Source organism: Triplophysa rosa, linkage group LG5, assembly GCF_024868665.1.
Source record: "Triplophysa rosa linkage group LG5, Trosa_1v2, whole genome shotgun sequence".
Taxonomy (NCBI): domain Eukaryota; kingdom Metazoa; phylum Chordata; class Actinopteri; order Cypriniformes; family Nemacheilidae; genus Triplophysa; species Triplophysa rosa.
This window is the reverse complement of record NC_079894.1, coordinates 24,042,817-24,055,596: the sequence shown is the minus strand read 5'-3', so window position 1 is coordinate 24,055,596 and position 12,780 is coordinate 24,042,817. Positions and strand designations below refer to the sequence as shown.

At 44.3% G+C, this 12,780-nt stretch overlaps 1 protein-coding gene across 2 annotated transcripts in view; it reads left to right on the top strand.

The window, feature by feature from the left end:
- Positions 1–12,780, top strand: part of svilb (supervillin b) — a 106,371-nt gene that overhangs the window by 50,585 nt on the left and 43,006 nt on the right. Inside the window, exon 7 of one of the 2 annotated variants that reach the window (XM_057332911.1) lies at positions 2,400–2,483. The exons of the other annotated variant lie outside the window; for it this stretch is intronic. Within the exon in view, the coding sequence (XP_057188894.1) occupies positions 2,400–2,483 (84 nt within the window). The remainder of the gene's footprint in view (positions 1–2,399; positions 2,484–12,780) is intronic. 2 annotated transcript variants of the gene reach the window in all.

The following is a 12,780-nucleotide window of genomic DNA, read 5'->3' as shown; positions in this document are numbered from 1 at the left end:
TCGAAAGTTAAAGCGCTAACATGAGATTTAATTTGACCAGCTATAGCTGCCATCTCCACTAATATGGACCGCTCTTTAAGTTCCGTTTTAAGTGTTTCTCTAACTGTACTTTCCTTCACCCTCCTATCTTCAATTTCAATTTCAAAATGCTCCGCAATTTTGAATAATTGATCTTTTGTACACGAATCCAGCAACGCTTCAGAAGGAGAACTAACAAAATCTTCGACTGGATTAGACATATTTTCCCCGTAAATACGAATTACAAATAGGTGTGTTTTACAAGCCCCATCAGGAGGAATAAAAAGTTCCCTTTCCCTACCAAAGAAAACTAACTCACCCCTAGTCTTCGTGTGGTTACTGGTGAGGGGTATTTATGCATCAACTCCCGCTGGTACAAAGAAAAGCAACCAGCACGCTGGCGACTCACTCGTATCACGGATATGCTCCCAAGACAATTGCTCTACTCACGGTCACCCCACAAAAATAACAAAATTACATTAACCCACTCGCTCCAAAAGGGAACGAGTAGCTAAACCTAACCAGGGAACACCAATTTTATTCAAAAATTCCTCCAAAAAGGATTTGCAAAATCACTTACCTTACCAAATGCACAGCAACAAACAGCCAAAACCCGAGGTAGTAATCCATTTACTCCGTGCCTAGCTCATCAAAATCCAAGGCGTATTTCCTTCCAAATTAACCGAGCGAAACAAAAAGGCTTCCAAATCATATCAAAACCAACGCAAATACACTAAAATTGAACAGACGAGCCCCCATTTGTCACAGCCGGCTCTAAACCGTGACAAAGAAGGAAGCCAGATAATAGTAAGAAAGTAATACATTTTATTAACATAAGAATAAATAACCAAAGAATCAACGGAAAACTAACAAAAGCCCAGAAGCGCTGGTAGCCCAGAGTGACGATGGAAGGATGCTTAAGAACCGCCGGCATCAGCCTCATCGCAGGTGAAACCACTCACTAATTACGTCAACCAACTCAGACCTATAAAACAAAAGAAAACAAAACAGAACAAAACAAACCTAAAAGGATTCATAACATATGAATGACATAGAAATTCACAGTGCTGATGATTTCCCCAACATTAATTCTGCCATCGTTATACTGGTAGTACACCGACAGCTGCAGTGTGCATTGCAATGCAAACGCTGCGCACCTTGAAACTCCATGCCACGCTCAGTGTGTGGAGCGAACTAGCTGCTTACCCATGCAATATCGGGGAAACAGATTATATTTTATCGAATGCCAAAATGGGATTTTATCACTTTGATACATAACATAAAGACAATAAAACAGCTGGCTTGCAGCAGACCAAATCAGTCCCCAGTCCGGGGACTGATTGTCCACCCCAGTCCGTGCACACTGTTATCAAGTCATAAACGTTTCAGTCGTTTGTTACTAACATATGGACAATGCATATAAAAACAAGCAATCATTACTGAGTAGTATAAAGAAGATGCCATTCACATTTCTTAGTATATCACGCATTTTAGCCACTAGCTGCCATGTTAGCTCCCTGAATCTTAGTGCAGAGCAAAACGTGATTGGCTGAAGTTAGAACGTGCCCTATTGGACAACGACAGCGGAAGTTACCCGATTGGCTTGCATAGATAGTGGGCGGAGTCCACCTATTTGTGGATCGTGCGCACGTCTTGACGTTAGAAATGTTTCAAAATCCACAAATGCAGAGAGAGCCATCCTCAAATGTGTGCACTGATCCACAAATGCACAGAAAGCGATCCACAAATGCACAGAAAGCGATCCAAAAATGCACAGAAAGCGATCCACAAATGCACAGAAAGCGATCCACAAATGCACAGAAAGCGATCCACAAATGCGCAGAAAGCGATCCACAAATGCACAGAAAGCGATCCACAAATGCACAGAAAGTGATCCACAAATGTGCAGAAAGTGATCCACAAATGTGCAGAAAGCGATCCACAAATGTGCAGAAAGCGATCTACAAATAAATGGCATTAAAATTAATTTGTAAATATTTTTTATTTGCAAATCTCACTGTATTTATTTGTGAATTCCATTTTTTTTTGTGGAACGACTAACATATATTTATGGTTCGCTTTCTGTGCATATGTGGATTTAAAAAATGTTTGTGAAACTCTCTATATTTATTCATAGTTTATTTATTCAGAATATTGCAACAATTCTGATCCCATAGAGACAGTATGATGTCAGAAACAAAATGTGAAACCTCAAAGCTAATTACATTGGTTAAGAGAGAAGCAAGTCAGAAGTACCTCTCAATGGTGTCTTTCCAGAAAGTCACTGAGGATTGATGAGGCAAGGAGTGTTTTTGTTATAGTTGCAAATGTCATGGTAATGTTGCTGTGGTGATGTGAGTCTAAGCCTCTGTGTTCTTTAGTCTGGCAGCTCTGTCTCAGAGCGAGTGGTCCCTCAGGAGAGACGTGGACAATGAAACACACACACAAATCAACTGGCCATCCAGGTATCAGAGTCAGTGTGACCCATTCCCATTGACCCACTAAACTGCCTTTCTAGCATTAATTCTCCACATCCACCCCTCATGCTCATAATGTACTGTACATGAATACCAGTACAGTACAGATATATTCATATTCCATGAACAGTCACTATAGATGATGGCAAACAGTTCCCTTCTTAACCCCACCCACTTGTTTTTGTTTGTTCCTACTGACCCCCGAATATGACCAGCTTCTTCTAACCATAAATATACAGTAGTCTTTCCAGTTTACCCCATTATTAAAAATATTAAATTGTAATAGTGGAAAGTGGAAATGTAATATTGGAGCTTCTTTTTGTGTCAGTCAGTTTGTTCAGTTACCAGCCTTGTTGAAATAAATGCTGGTATATATGCTGGTTAGGTAAGTTTTGAAGCATGGTATCTGGTTTGTGCTGGTTCAAGCTGGTCATTTGCTGGTTTAAGATGGTCATATGCTGGTTTAAAATGGTCCCAATCCAGCTCATAACCAGCGTAAACCAGCATATGACAAGCTTATTACCATCTTAAACCAGCACATAACCATCTTAAACCAGCAAATGACCAGTTTAAACCAGCAAATGACCAGCTTAAACAAGCACAAACCAGCCATGCTTCAAAACCTACCTTTTTCAACAGGGAGAGTTACCAAGTTACCGGATTACCGGATTGTGGTCAAAATGAACCACAATGTGTTGCATATGGCGTTTATTCAGACCCTAAACCCAGAGCCCATTTATGCTCCGCAAGCACACAGAACAATATCTGGGCGTGGAAAAGAATCCTTGCGAGAGCGCATTTCTGCTCCGCGTGCAAAAAACGCAGTCTGCGAGCAGAGGCTTTGACGAGCGCGTGCGCAATTCTCTCTATGCTCTGTTGACTTCTTAGACTTTTGAGGCGTGAACAATGGCAAACTTCTCCGATCCTTTGATTGGTCACTTTAACATGCACTCACCTACAGTCTCCGACCTGTATCTTATGCTGCCTTTGCTCTCGGAAATTTGATAATTCCCACTTCAACCCGGAAATAATTTATGGAACGGTGCTCTTTTTATGTTGTAATGTTTTAATGTTACTAAATTCAGATGTTACTTCTGGGTTGAAGTGGGAATTATCGAATTTCCGAGAGCATGTGAAAGCAGCATTACCAGTGTTACAGAAACGTCATCATTTGGCATAACACGATACTTTTTTCAGTTTTTAAACTTGGGTTACAGTGTTATGTACAGTATGCCCTTGGTTTTATGGATCTACATATTTGGCATCTTAACAGGAAGTTAAAAATTAAATGGTTAGGTATGTGTATTCATAATTGCTTTTGTATTAAAATACAAAAATTATAATAAAATGAGCATTAATACAATAAATGGCTACAGCAGTATAACTCAAAGCACAAGTTATTATAAATTAAAATATGATGTACTGTATTTTTTTTTCTTTTGCTTTTTGTTTTGAAAATATTAAACCGGGTTATACCAGTAGGCATTACCAATTTTATTAGATAACTCAAATTAATTTTCAAAAGGAGACGTATAGTATTTTTTATAGGTCATACATGAAATGTAAGTTTAACTATATTATAAAGGATACATCTTAAAATAAATCAATAAATAATAAATCAAGAAATCAAAATGTCACTTGTTAAAATACTAACATACACATAACTAAGGCAAGGTAATACACTAATCAATTAGGTAAGACCAAAAGTGACCAATCAAATGAGCGGAGACATCTGAGTCTCAAAGGTCAACTCGACGAGCGAGCAAGTGTTGAGCAGTTGCGAGAGCATAAAGAGAACTGCGCGCATGCTCGTCAGAGCCTCACGGACTGTGTTTTTGGACATGGAGCAGAAATCTTGCAAGGATTCTTTTCCGCACGCGATACTGTTCTGTGTACTCGCGGAGCATAAATGCTCGTGGAACTGTTCTGCTTGCTTAAATCACGCGCCTGTGTGTTGTTTTCATGCGCGCGAGTTTAGGGTCTGAATAAACGCCATAGTTACAGACTTGTTAATGATTTCCTACTCTTTTAATCCAGAGAAATGTAGTATTCATTTGCCCTTCAGTAGGTAAAGCAATTTGTGGTCTTTTGTGAGACGAAGAGCAAGTTTGTGCAGCAGAGTTAAAGCCGCAGTCTGTAACTTTTGCCTCTATCACCATCGGAACATTGCAGGTTTTGTTACATACTTTACATGGGTAAAAAACAAGTTAAAAAACATGCAATTTCCTGCAAACGTAAGGACAGCTGGAAATGCTGGAAATATGAATAATTGTTCTTGGCTAACTGTTGCAAATGAGGGTAATGTAAGAAGACTTTTATTTTTCATGTCCTTGTTTAGTAACTGCTTTTTGTTCATTTTTAAAGTTACAGATCCTTCAAAAAATGCCCACTGCTATGATTGGATAGCAGTTTGCATAGTAAACTGTTACGATAGTAAAGGCCGGAGTCAGATGCAGGATAAAAAGGGTTTTATTACTAATAATCCACAGAATCACACAAGGAGTAATACCATAAATCTGAGCTAGACAGGCTCGAGCGCTCGGCCGCGTAAATAATTAGGGAGATAGTACAATGGATTCAGAGTTACTCACTCACGTAAAAAGTTCGTTAATCCAGAGGCCGTTGCCAACTCACTCACGTAGAGAAAGAGATCGTTAATCCAGAGGCCGTAGCCAACTCACTCACGCAGAGAAAGAGTTTGTTAATCCAGAGGCCGTTGCCAACTCACTCACGCAGAGAAAGAGTTCGTTAATCCAGAGGCCGTTGCCAATTTACTCACGTAGAGAAAGAGTTTGTTAATCCAGAGGCCGTTGCCAAAAAATCCCAAAGGAAGAGTCTGTGAGAAGCTCCGTGAAACCACCCCCAAAGGGAGAATCCGTGAAAGGTTTCGTACAACAACCTCGAAGGGTGAATCTGAGAGACGCTCTGAGCACACAACCCCGAAGGGAGAATCCGTGAGAAGCTCCGAGCCACTAGCCAGAAAGGAGAGACTGTGAGGCAACGCCGAGGATGAATGGTGACCCTCCCGAACCGGACCCGGAGAGAGAGCGGGGTCCTCCGTGAGAGAGAGAGAGAGAGAATTCCTCCGGTAAGGGTGAGTAGTGGTTCCTCCGGCGAGAAGTAGGGAAGCGGTAGCCTCCGGGCGTCTAGGGAAATAACTCCACACAGCCAGCCAGAAGGAAACCCGAACTCGCCAGACCAGCGCCGCTCTGGGTAAACAGTGGGACACCGAGCAGGGTGCAAAGAGCTCTGGAGCCTGAACGAACAAAACACAATTTAGGGACTAGACAAGACAAGACTAGATCTAACGACAAGACTAAGAATGTAACTAGAATGCTAACGACTCGAAGTCAGCGAGTAGTAAACAAACGGACTGACAAGGAAGCAAGAAAATGCAGGAGGTTAAATAGATAGAGACTAGACAGCGGGAGTGGAAACCGGTGTGAGGAGATTAGCGTGAGTGAGAACAGGTGTGTCGTGAAGAGGATAACGAGGGAGGCAGAGTCTAAACAGAAACACCCAGCACGTGGCGAGCTGTCAAACTCTCCAAACTGTGCTAGACAAACACTAACAAGCAAAAAACAGGACAAAACAAACAGGTGATCAGACCCGGGACCTGACAGTACCCCCCCCCAGCAGCGCTTCCAAAGGCTCTAGGAGGAGGCTCACCTCGCCGCCGATTAAAGTCCACGATCAGAGCCTGATCCATGATGTCCCGGGACAGTACCCAACTTCTCTCCTCAGCACCATAACCCTCCCAGTCCACCAAGTACTGGACACCTCTGCCACGGCGTCGTATGTCTAGTAACCTCCTCACCGTGTAGGTGGGGGAGCCATCCACTAGACGAGGGGGGGAGGAGCGGGACGACTGCTGGCAGGACAAAGTGGTGAGGAGACCATCAGTTGAGATCCACCATCAGTTGAGCGGTCTCCCGGGAGGAGGGGAGCTTGGGGAGGGGAACAAAATAAGCTGCCTTGGAGAAGCGATCGACCACCGTGAGAACCACGGTGTTACCACAGGAACGGGGAAGCCCTGTGACAAAATCAAGGGCGACGTGAGACCAGGGGCATGAGGGAATGGGTAAAGGGTGGAGTAGACCAGCGGGCGGGCAGTTGGGTGTCTTGCATTGAGCACAGGTCGGGCAGGCCAACACGAACTATCTTGACATCATTGGCCACAGATGGCCACCAAAAACGTTGACTGATGGCAGCCAACGTTCCCTTATTACCTGGATGGCAGACCAGTTTGGACGTATGGCCCCACTGAAGGACCTCTGAGCGCAGCGCAGCTGGTACCCACAACCTGCCCGCCGGGCACCCTGCCGGCACTTGCACCCCTCGACCGGCCCCCATCACCCGCTGCTCGATTCCCCAGGAGAGAGCCCCGATCACCATTCCCTTGGTGAGAATGGTCTCGACCGGAGCCTCCTCCCCAGTGGCCTCGAACTGACGGGAGAGAGCGTCCGGCTTACGGTTCTTAGACCCGGGCCGGTAAGAGAGGGTGAAGTTGAAACGGCCAAAAAAGAGTGCCCAGCGGGCCTGGCGTGAGTTCAGTCTCCTAGCTGAACGGATATATTCTAAATTCTTATGATCCGTCCAGACCAGGAATGGCTGCGCTGCCCCCTCCAACCAGTGACGCCACTCACCCAAAGCCAATCATACCGCTAGCAGCTCTCGGTTACCGATGTCATAGTTACGTTCAGCAGGGCTGAGGCGGTGAGAGAAGAAGGCGCAAGGGTGCACCTTCCCATCCTGGGCTGACCTCTGCTCTGAGATAAGACTGCGCCGACCCCAACATCCGAAGCGTCGACCTCAACAATAAACTGGAGCTCAGGATCTGGAATAGACAGAATAGGTGCAGAGACAAAACGAGACTTAAGGGAGTCAAAGGCTACCTGAGCGTCCTGATTCCACCTGAAGGGCACCTTGATGGAGGTCAATGCGGTGCCTCGAATCAATAAGTGCCTCGAGTTCCTTAGGCATGTCCAGCGCAGCCAGCTCGTCGGCGATGTCATGACTCAGGCCCTCCAGGAAGCAGGCGCGCACTGCGCTTGCGTTCCAGTCACACGCCGCTGCCAGCGTTTTGAGGCGGATGGCATAGTCAGTTACTGATCCCCCTTTCTGTGTTAGGCGGGATAACAGAGCAGCGGCTTCATCTCCCCGAGCCGTGCGGTCAAACTGCCTCACCATCTCTGTGCGGAAGTCCTCGAAAGTGGAGCAGAAGGAGGTCTTGGCATTCCATACGGTCACTCCCCATTCACGGGCCCGGCCAGAGAGAAGAGTCAGAACATGAGCCACTTTAGAAGTTTCTGAAGCATAGCGACGTGGCTGTAGGGTGAAGACTAAGGCACACTGAGACAAGAATGCATGGCAAGAGTTTGGATCACCGTCATAAGTTGGGGGGTTATTAGCATGTGGTTCAGGCTCTTGGCGACTGGCGGCAGCCGCACCCAGTCGGAGTTCGTCGAGTCGGGCCGCGAGTTCGGAGATCTGGGTATTAATAGCCCCTACCTCTTGGACGGTAGCGTTTAGCCAGGTACTCTGCTGCCCCAGCATAACTCCCTGTTGGGCGAGCGTGGAGCGGAGGGATTCTGATCCTGCTGACTCCATAATGGTCAGTCCGTTCTGTTACGATAGTAAAGGCCAGAGTCAGATGCAGGATAAAAAGGGTTTTATTACTAATAATCCACAGAATCACACAAGGAGTAATACCATAAATCTGAGCTAGACAGGCTCGAGCGCTCGGCCGCGTAAATAATTAGGGAGATAGTACAATGGATTTCAGAGTTACTCACTCACGTAAAAAGTTTGTTAATCCAGAGGCCGTTGCCAACTCACTCACGTAGAGAAAGAGATCGTTAATCCAGAGGCCATAGCCAACTCACTCACGTAGAGAAAGAGTTTGTTAATCCAGAGGCCGTTGCCAATTTACACACGTAGAGAAAGAGTTCGTTAATCCAGAGGCCGTTGCCAAAAAATCCCAAAGGAAGAGTCTGTGAGAAGCTCCGTGAAACCACCCCCGAAGGGAGAATCCGTGAAAGGTTTCATACAACAACCTCGAAGGGTGAATCCGAGAGAAGCTCTGAGCACACAACCCCGAAGGGAGAATCCGTGAGAAGCTCCGAGCCACTAGCCAGAAAGGAGAGACTGTGAGGCAATGCCAAGGATGAATGGTGACCCTCCCGAACCGAACCCGGAGAGAGAGCAGCGGGGTCCTCCGTGAGAGCGAGAGAGAGAATTCCTCCGGTAAGGGTGAGTAGTTGTTCCTCCAGCGAGAAGTAGGGAAGCGGTAGCCTCCGGGCGTCTAGGGAGATAATTCCACACAGCCAGCCAGAAGGAAACCCGAACTCGCCAGACCAGCGCCGCTCTGGGTAAACAGTGGGACACCGAGCAGGGTGCAAAGAGCTCTGGAGCCTGAACGAACAAAACACAATTTAGGGACTAGACAAGACAAGACTAGATCTAACGACAAGACTAAGAATGTAACTAGAATGCTAACGACTCGAAGTCAGCGAGTAGTAAACTAATGGACTGACAAGGAAGCAAGAAAATGCAGGAGGTTAAATAGAGAGAGACTAGATAGCGGGAGTGGAAACCGGTGTGAGGAGATTAGCGTGAGTGAGAACAGGTGTGTCGTGAAGAGGATAACGAGGGAGGCAGAGTCTAAACAGAAACACCCAGCACGTGGCGAGCTGTCAAACTCTCCAAACTGTGCTAGACAAACACTAACAAGCAAAAGACAGGACAAAACAAACAGGTGATCAGACCCGGGACCTGACAGTAAACTTAGTTGGAGTCTTCTGTGAATTTGGTTAGACACATAACGTTAGGTTTAGGGCTGCAGCTATCGATTATTTTAGTAATCGAGTATTCTACTGTTTTTTCCATCGATTAATCGGGTATTCCGATAATAAATACTTTTTATTTATTAAAGATCAATACTAAATATACAAGAGAAAATAAGACAGGTCTCTTAAAATGAACAACTAATTTGTTTCCTTTTTTAGAAAAAATAAAAATGTTATTACTGAAATTGCATACAATAATATCTGTGAAAAGTTCACCCATTTAATACATTACATTGCCATATTACATTCAATATGCAATATAATAGAAATGTATAAATAAGAAACATTAATACAAATAGAAAGAATAATTTCAAAGGTAAACAACTAACTTCAGCTTATGTGTCACGGTCACACGGGGAGAACCCAAATGCAGGCAGCGAGGATGAAGGGGTTAAACAATAGACTTTAATAACAGGATGAGACGAAGAAACAACCCACGAGGGGGCGACAGGACATGGGCGAACTACGATATAAAAACTGAAACATAACACTTCCCTCGGTGGGGCAAAAACACACTAAATACAACACGACACAACGTCTTAACATAGAAGGGAAAACACGGGCAAGAACATAGGTAAACACAACGGGCGATAAAGCAGAGCATATACACAATAACTCAACGTTTACCGATACACGTAACCACAAGTAACATCCGTAACGAACCGACACAAGACAATGAAACGTGAGGGCATTTAAAGGGACCACAAACGAGGGATAACAACACAGGGCAGGTGGAAAACATTAGACACGGCAGGGAAGCATTACATGAAACGAGATGGGCGGGGCCAATGACAAGACACGAGAAAGCACATGAGATGTAAAACGTAAACAATTCATGGCTTTCTCACATAAAACCTAAGGGCTCATTCCCGATCCTGCCACACGACTAGAAATACAGAACCAAGAAGGCAGGACCGTGACATTATGCATGATGCATTTAGTTTATCTAAATTAGTTTTAGTTTATTTTCTTTTTTACTAATAAATAGTAATATATTTGTCCACATAAAATACAGAGTTAACCAGACTTATTTTGGCAGGTTGTCGGAAGACGCTTATTTTTTAGTACGTCTGTTTCTTCACTCAAACAATAAAATGTCTGTGAAATAAACTCTCAGAGCAACTCTGTGTTCATGTCCTCATAAAGCGCAGACGCCGACAAATTTATGAGCATCACGCATGTAGCACGTTAAACTGTGCAGTTCATTCACTCAGACACGCAGAACAGACAGATGGCATGTGTAAATAACAGGATTCGGCATCCACTAACTTAGTCCACATCTAGTTTTATGGACTCAATGCAGCCGGAAAACAAGTTTCACTCGCAAAATAGACTAAAACTAGGTAAAATAGCAGTTCACCATTTCAATAAGCTATCACTTATTTATCAGCATGAGAAATACGTGTGAGCGTGTGAACAGACTAAAGTGCGTGTGACTCATGGTGAATGCGTGAGACTTGAGAGCCCTGTAACATGAATAGAGTTTAGCAGACTGTGCGTCAGTAATAACGGTCTGTGGGGAAACGCAGTGCTCCGTGTGTACTGTAGTTAAATGGATTAAACAAAGCTTCGAGGCAACAAAAATTGCATCAATGATTTTTTGTATTCAAATTACTGTAGTAACTCGAGGAATCGTTTCAGCTCTAGTTAGGTTAAACATTAGCTCTACTCGCACGGGATTAGTATTATCTGGGGACCTTGTGTGATTTAGAAATTTCCTCCCCACATCAGTATTTCATGTGACGCATTTGCACGGGTTGATTTTACTCAAAATTACTGACTTATTTCCCGTATGTGATGGCAAGGCTTTGCATATAGTTTGTATAGCCTATAGTTGTATGGTGTTTAATGATATATGACCGTACCTGTCAGCATTTGAGGCTAGACACTACAATACAGCCTCCTTTATTCGCAATTGGTGGATAAAACCTTGAAAACTTATATATGAGCCCACCAAATCACAGAGATGCCAATTTGCACGGGACTAATATTATTACAGGACCTCTGTGTTAAAATATGGTAGGTAATTTGTGGGGGAATTTTTACTTTACAAATTACAGACATGGCCAATTCGACGGGATTAAGATCACAGACAACCTCTGCAATTATTACAAATGACTAGAGGTCCCCAGGTAATATTAATCCCGTTCGAATAGTAGGGCTGTGCAAAAATATTGTATAGTGAAAAGTGACCTATTAGTCAGATATGGTGACCCATACCCGAAATGTGACCTCTGCATTTAACCCATCCAGAGAGTAGTGAACACACGTACACCCGGAGCAGTGGGCAGCTATCACTGCAGCGCCCGGGGAGCAAGTAGGGGTAAGGTGCCTTGCTCAAGGGCACCTCAGTTGTTACCCGCCGGCCCTGGGAATCGAACCGGCAACCTTCTGGTCACGAGTCCGACTCTCTAACCATTAGTTCACGACTGCCAAATATAGTATAGTATAGCGAGCATGGCGAAAAATATAAGAACGCTTCGAGCTCTCAGAGCTGATGTGTGGATGTGCTTTGGTTTTCAAAATAAGTAATGGAGTAATGAGTTATATAAAATAATTCTGTTTGTAGGCTTCGCAAGTCATGACACAAGTCACTTGGCTACTGCAGTGCATTAGACAAAAAGTTTATTAAGAAAAGTAACAATGACATTTATTGTGCTTTCAAGGATGTGACACCAGCACATTTACAGCATGGATGAACCAGAGGTTTTATACTGCCCATATTCATTGTTTTAACTGTAATGCACCATAACAGCCAAGTGACTTGCGTGAGCCACCTTATTCCCCTGTGCTACCCACTTGAGGGGCGCAATCCACAGTTTGAGAACCCAAACCTCTGATCTAAAGGTCCATGCATCACACATCATGGCTGTACTGATGAGTGTACACTGAGAAACCTGCTGAACCGACTGAGAAACCTGCTGAAAGTGCCCTAGTTATCGGTGATTCTATTGTTCGGAACGTTAACATAGAGGCTCCAGCCACCATAGTCAAATGTTTACCGGGAGCCAGAGCGCCTGACATCAAGTCAAATTTAAATGTGCTGGCTAAGGCTAATCGTAAATTCAGTAAGATTGTCATTCACGTCGGCACAAATGATGTTCGACTCCGTCAATCGGAGATCACAAAAGATAACATTAAAGAGGTGTGTGAGCTCGCAAGCATGATGTCAGACACTGTAATATTCTCTGGCCCCCTCAATGCTTATCGTGGTGATGAGATTTATAGCAGATTATCATCACTAAATGGCTGGTTGTCTGAGTGGTGCCTGCAGAATGATATAGTTTTTATAAATAACTGGAAGAGTTTTGAGGGCAGACCTGACCTGTTGAAACGAGATGGTCTCCATCCCTCCTGGGCTGGGACTTCCATCCTGTCTAGAAATATGGCAAAAAGTCTTAATGCTAATGCTAAAACTTGACTCGCTGGGGCCCAGG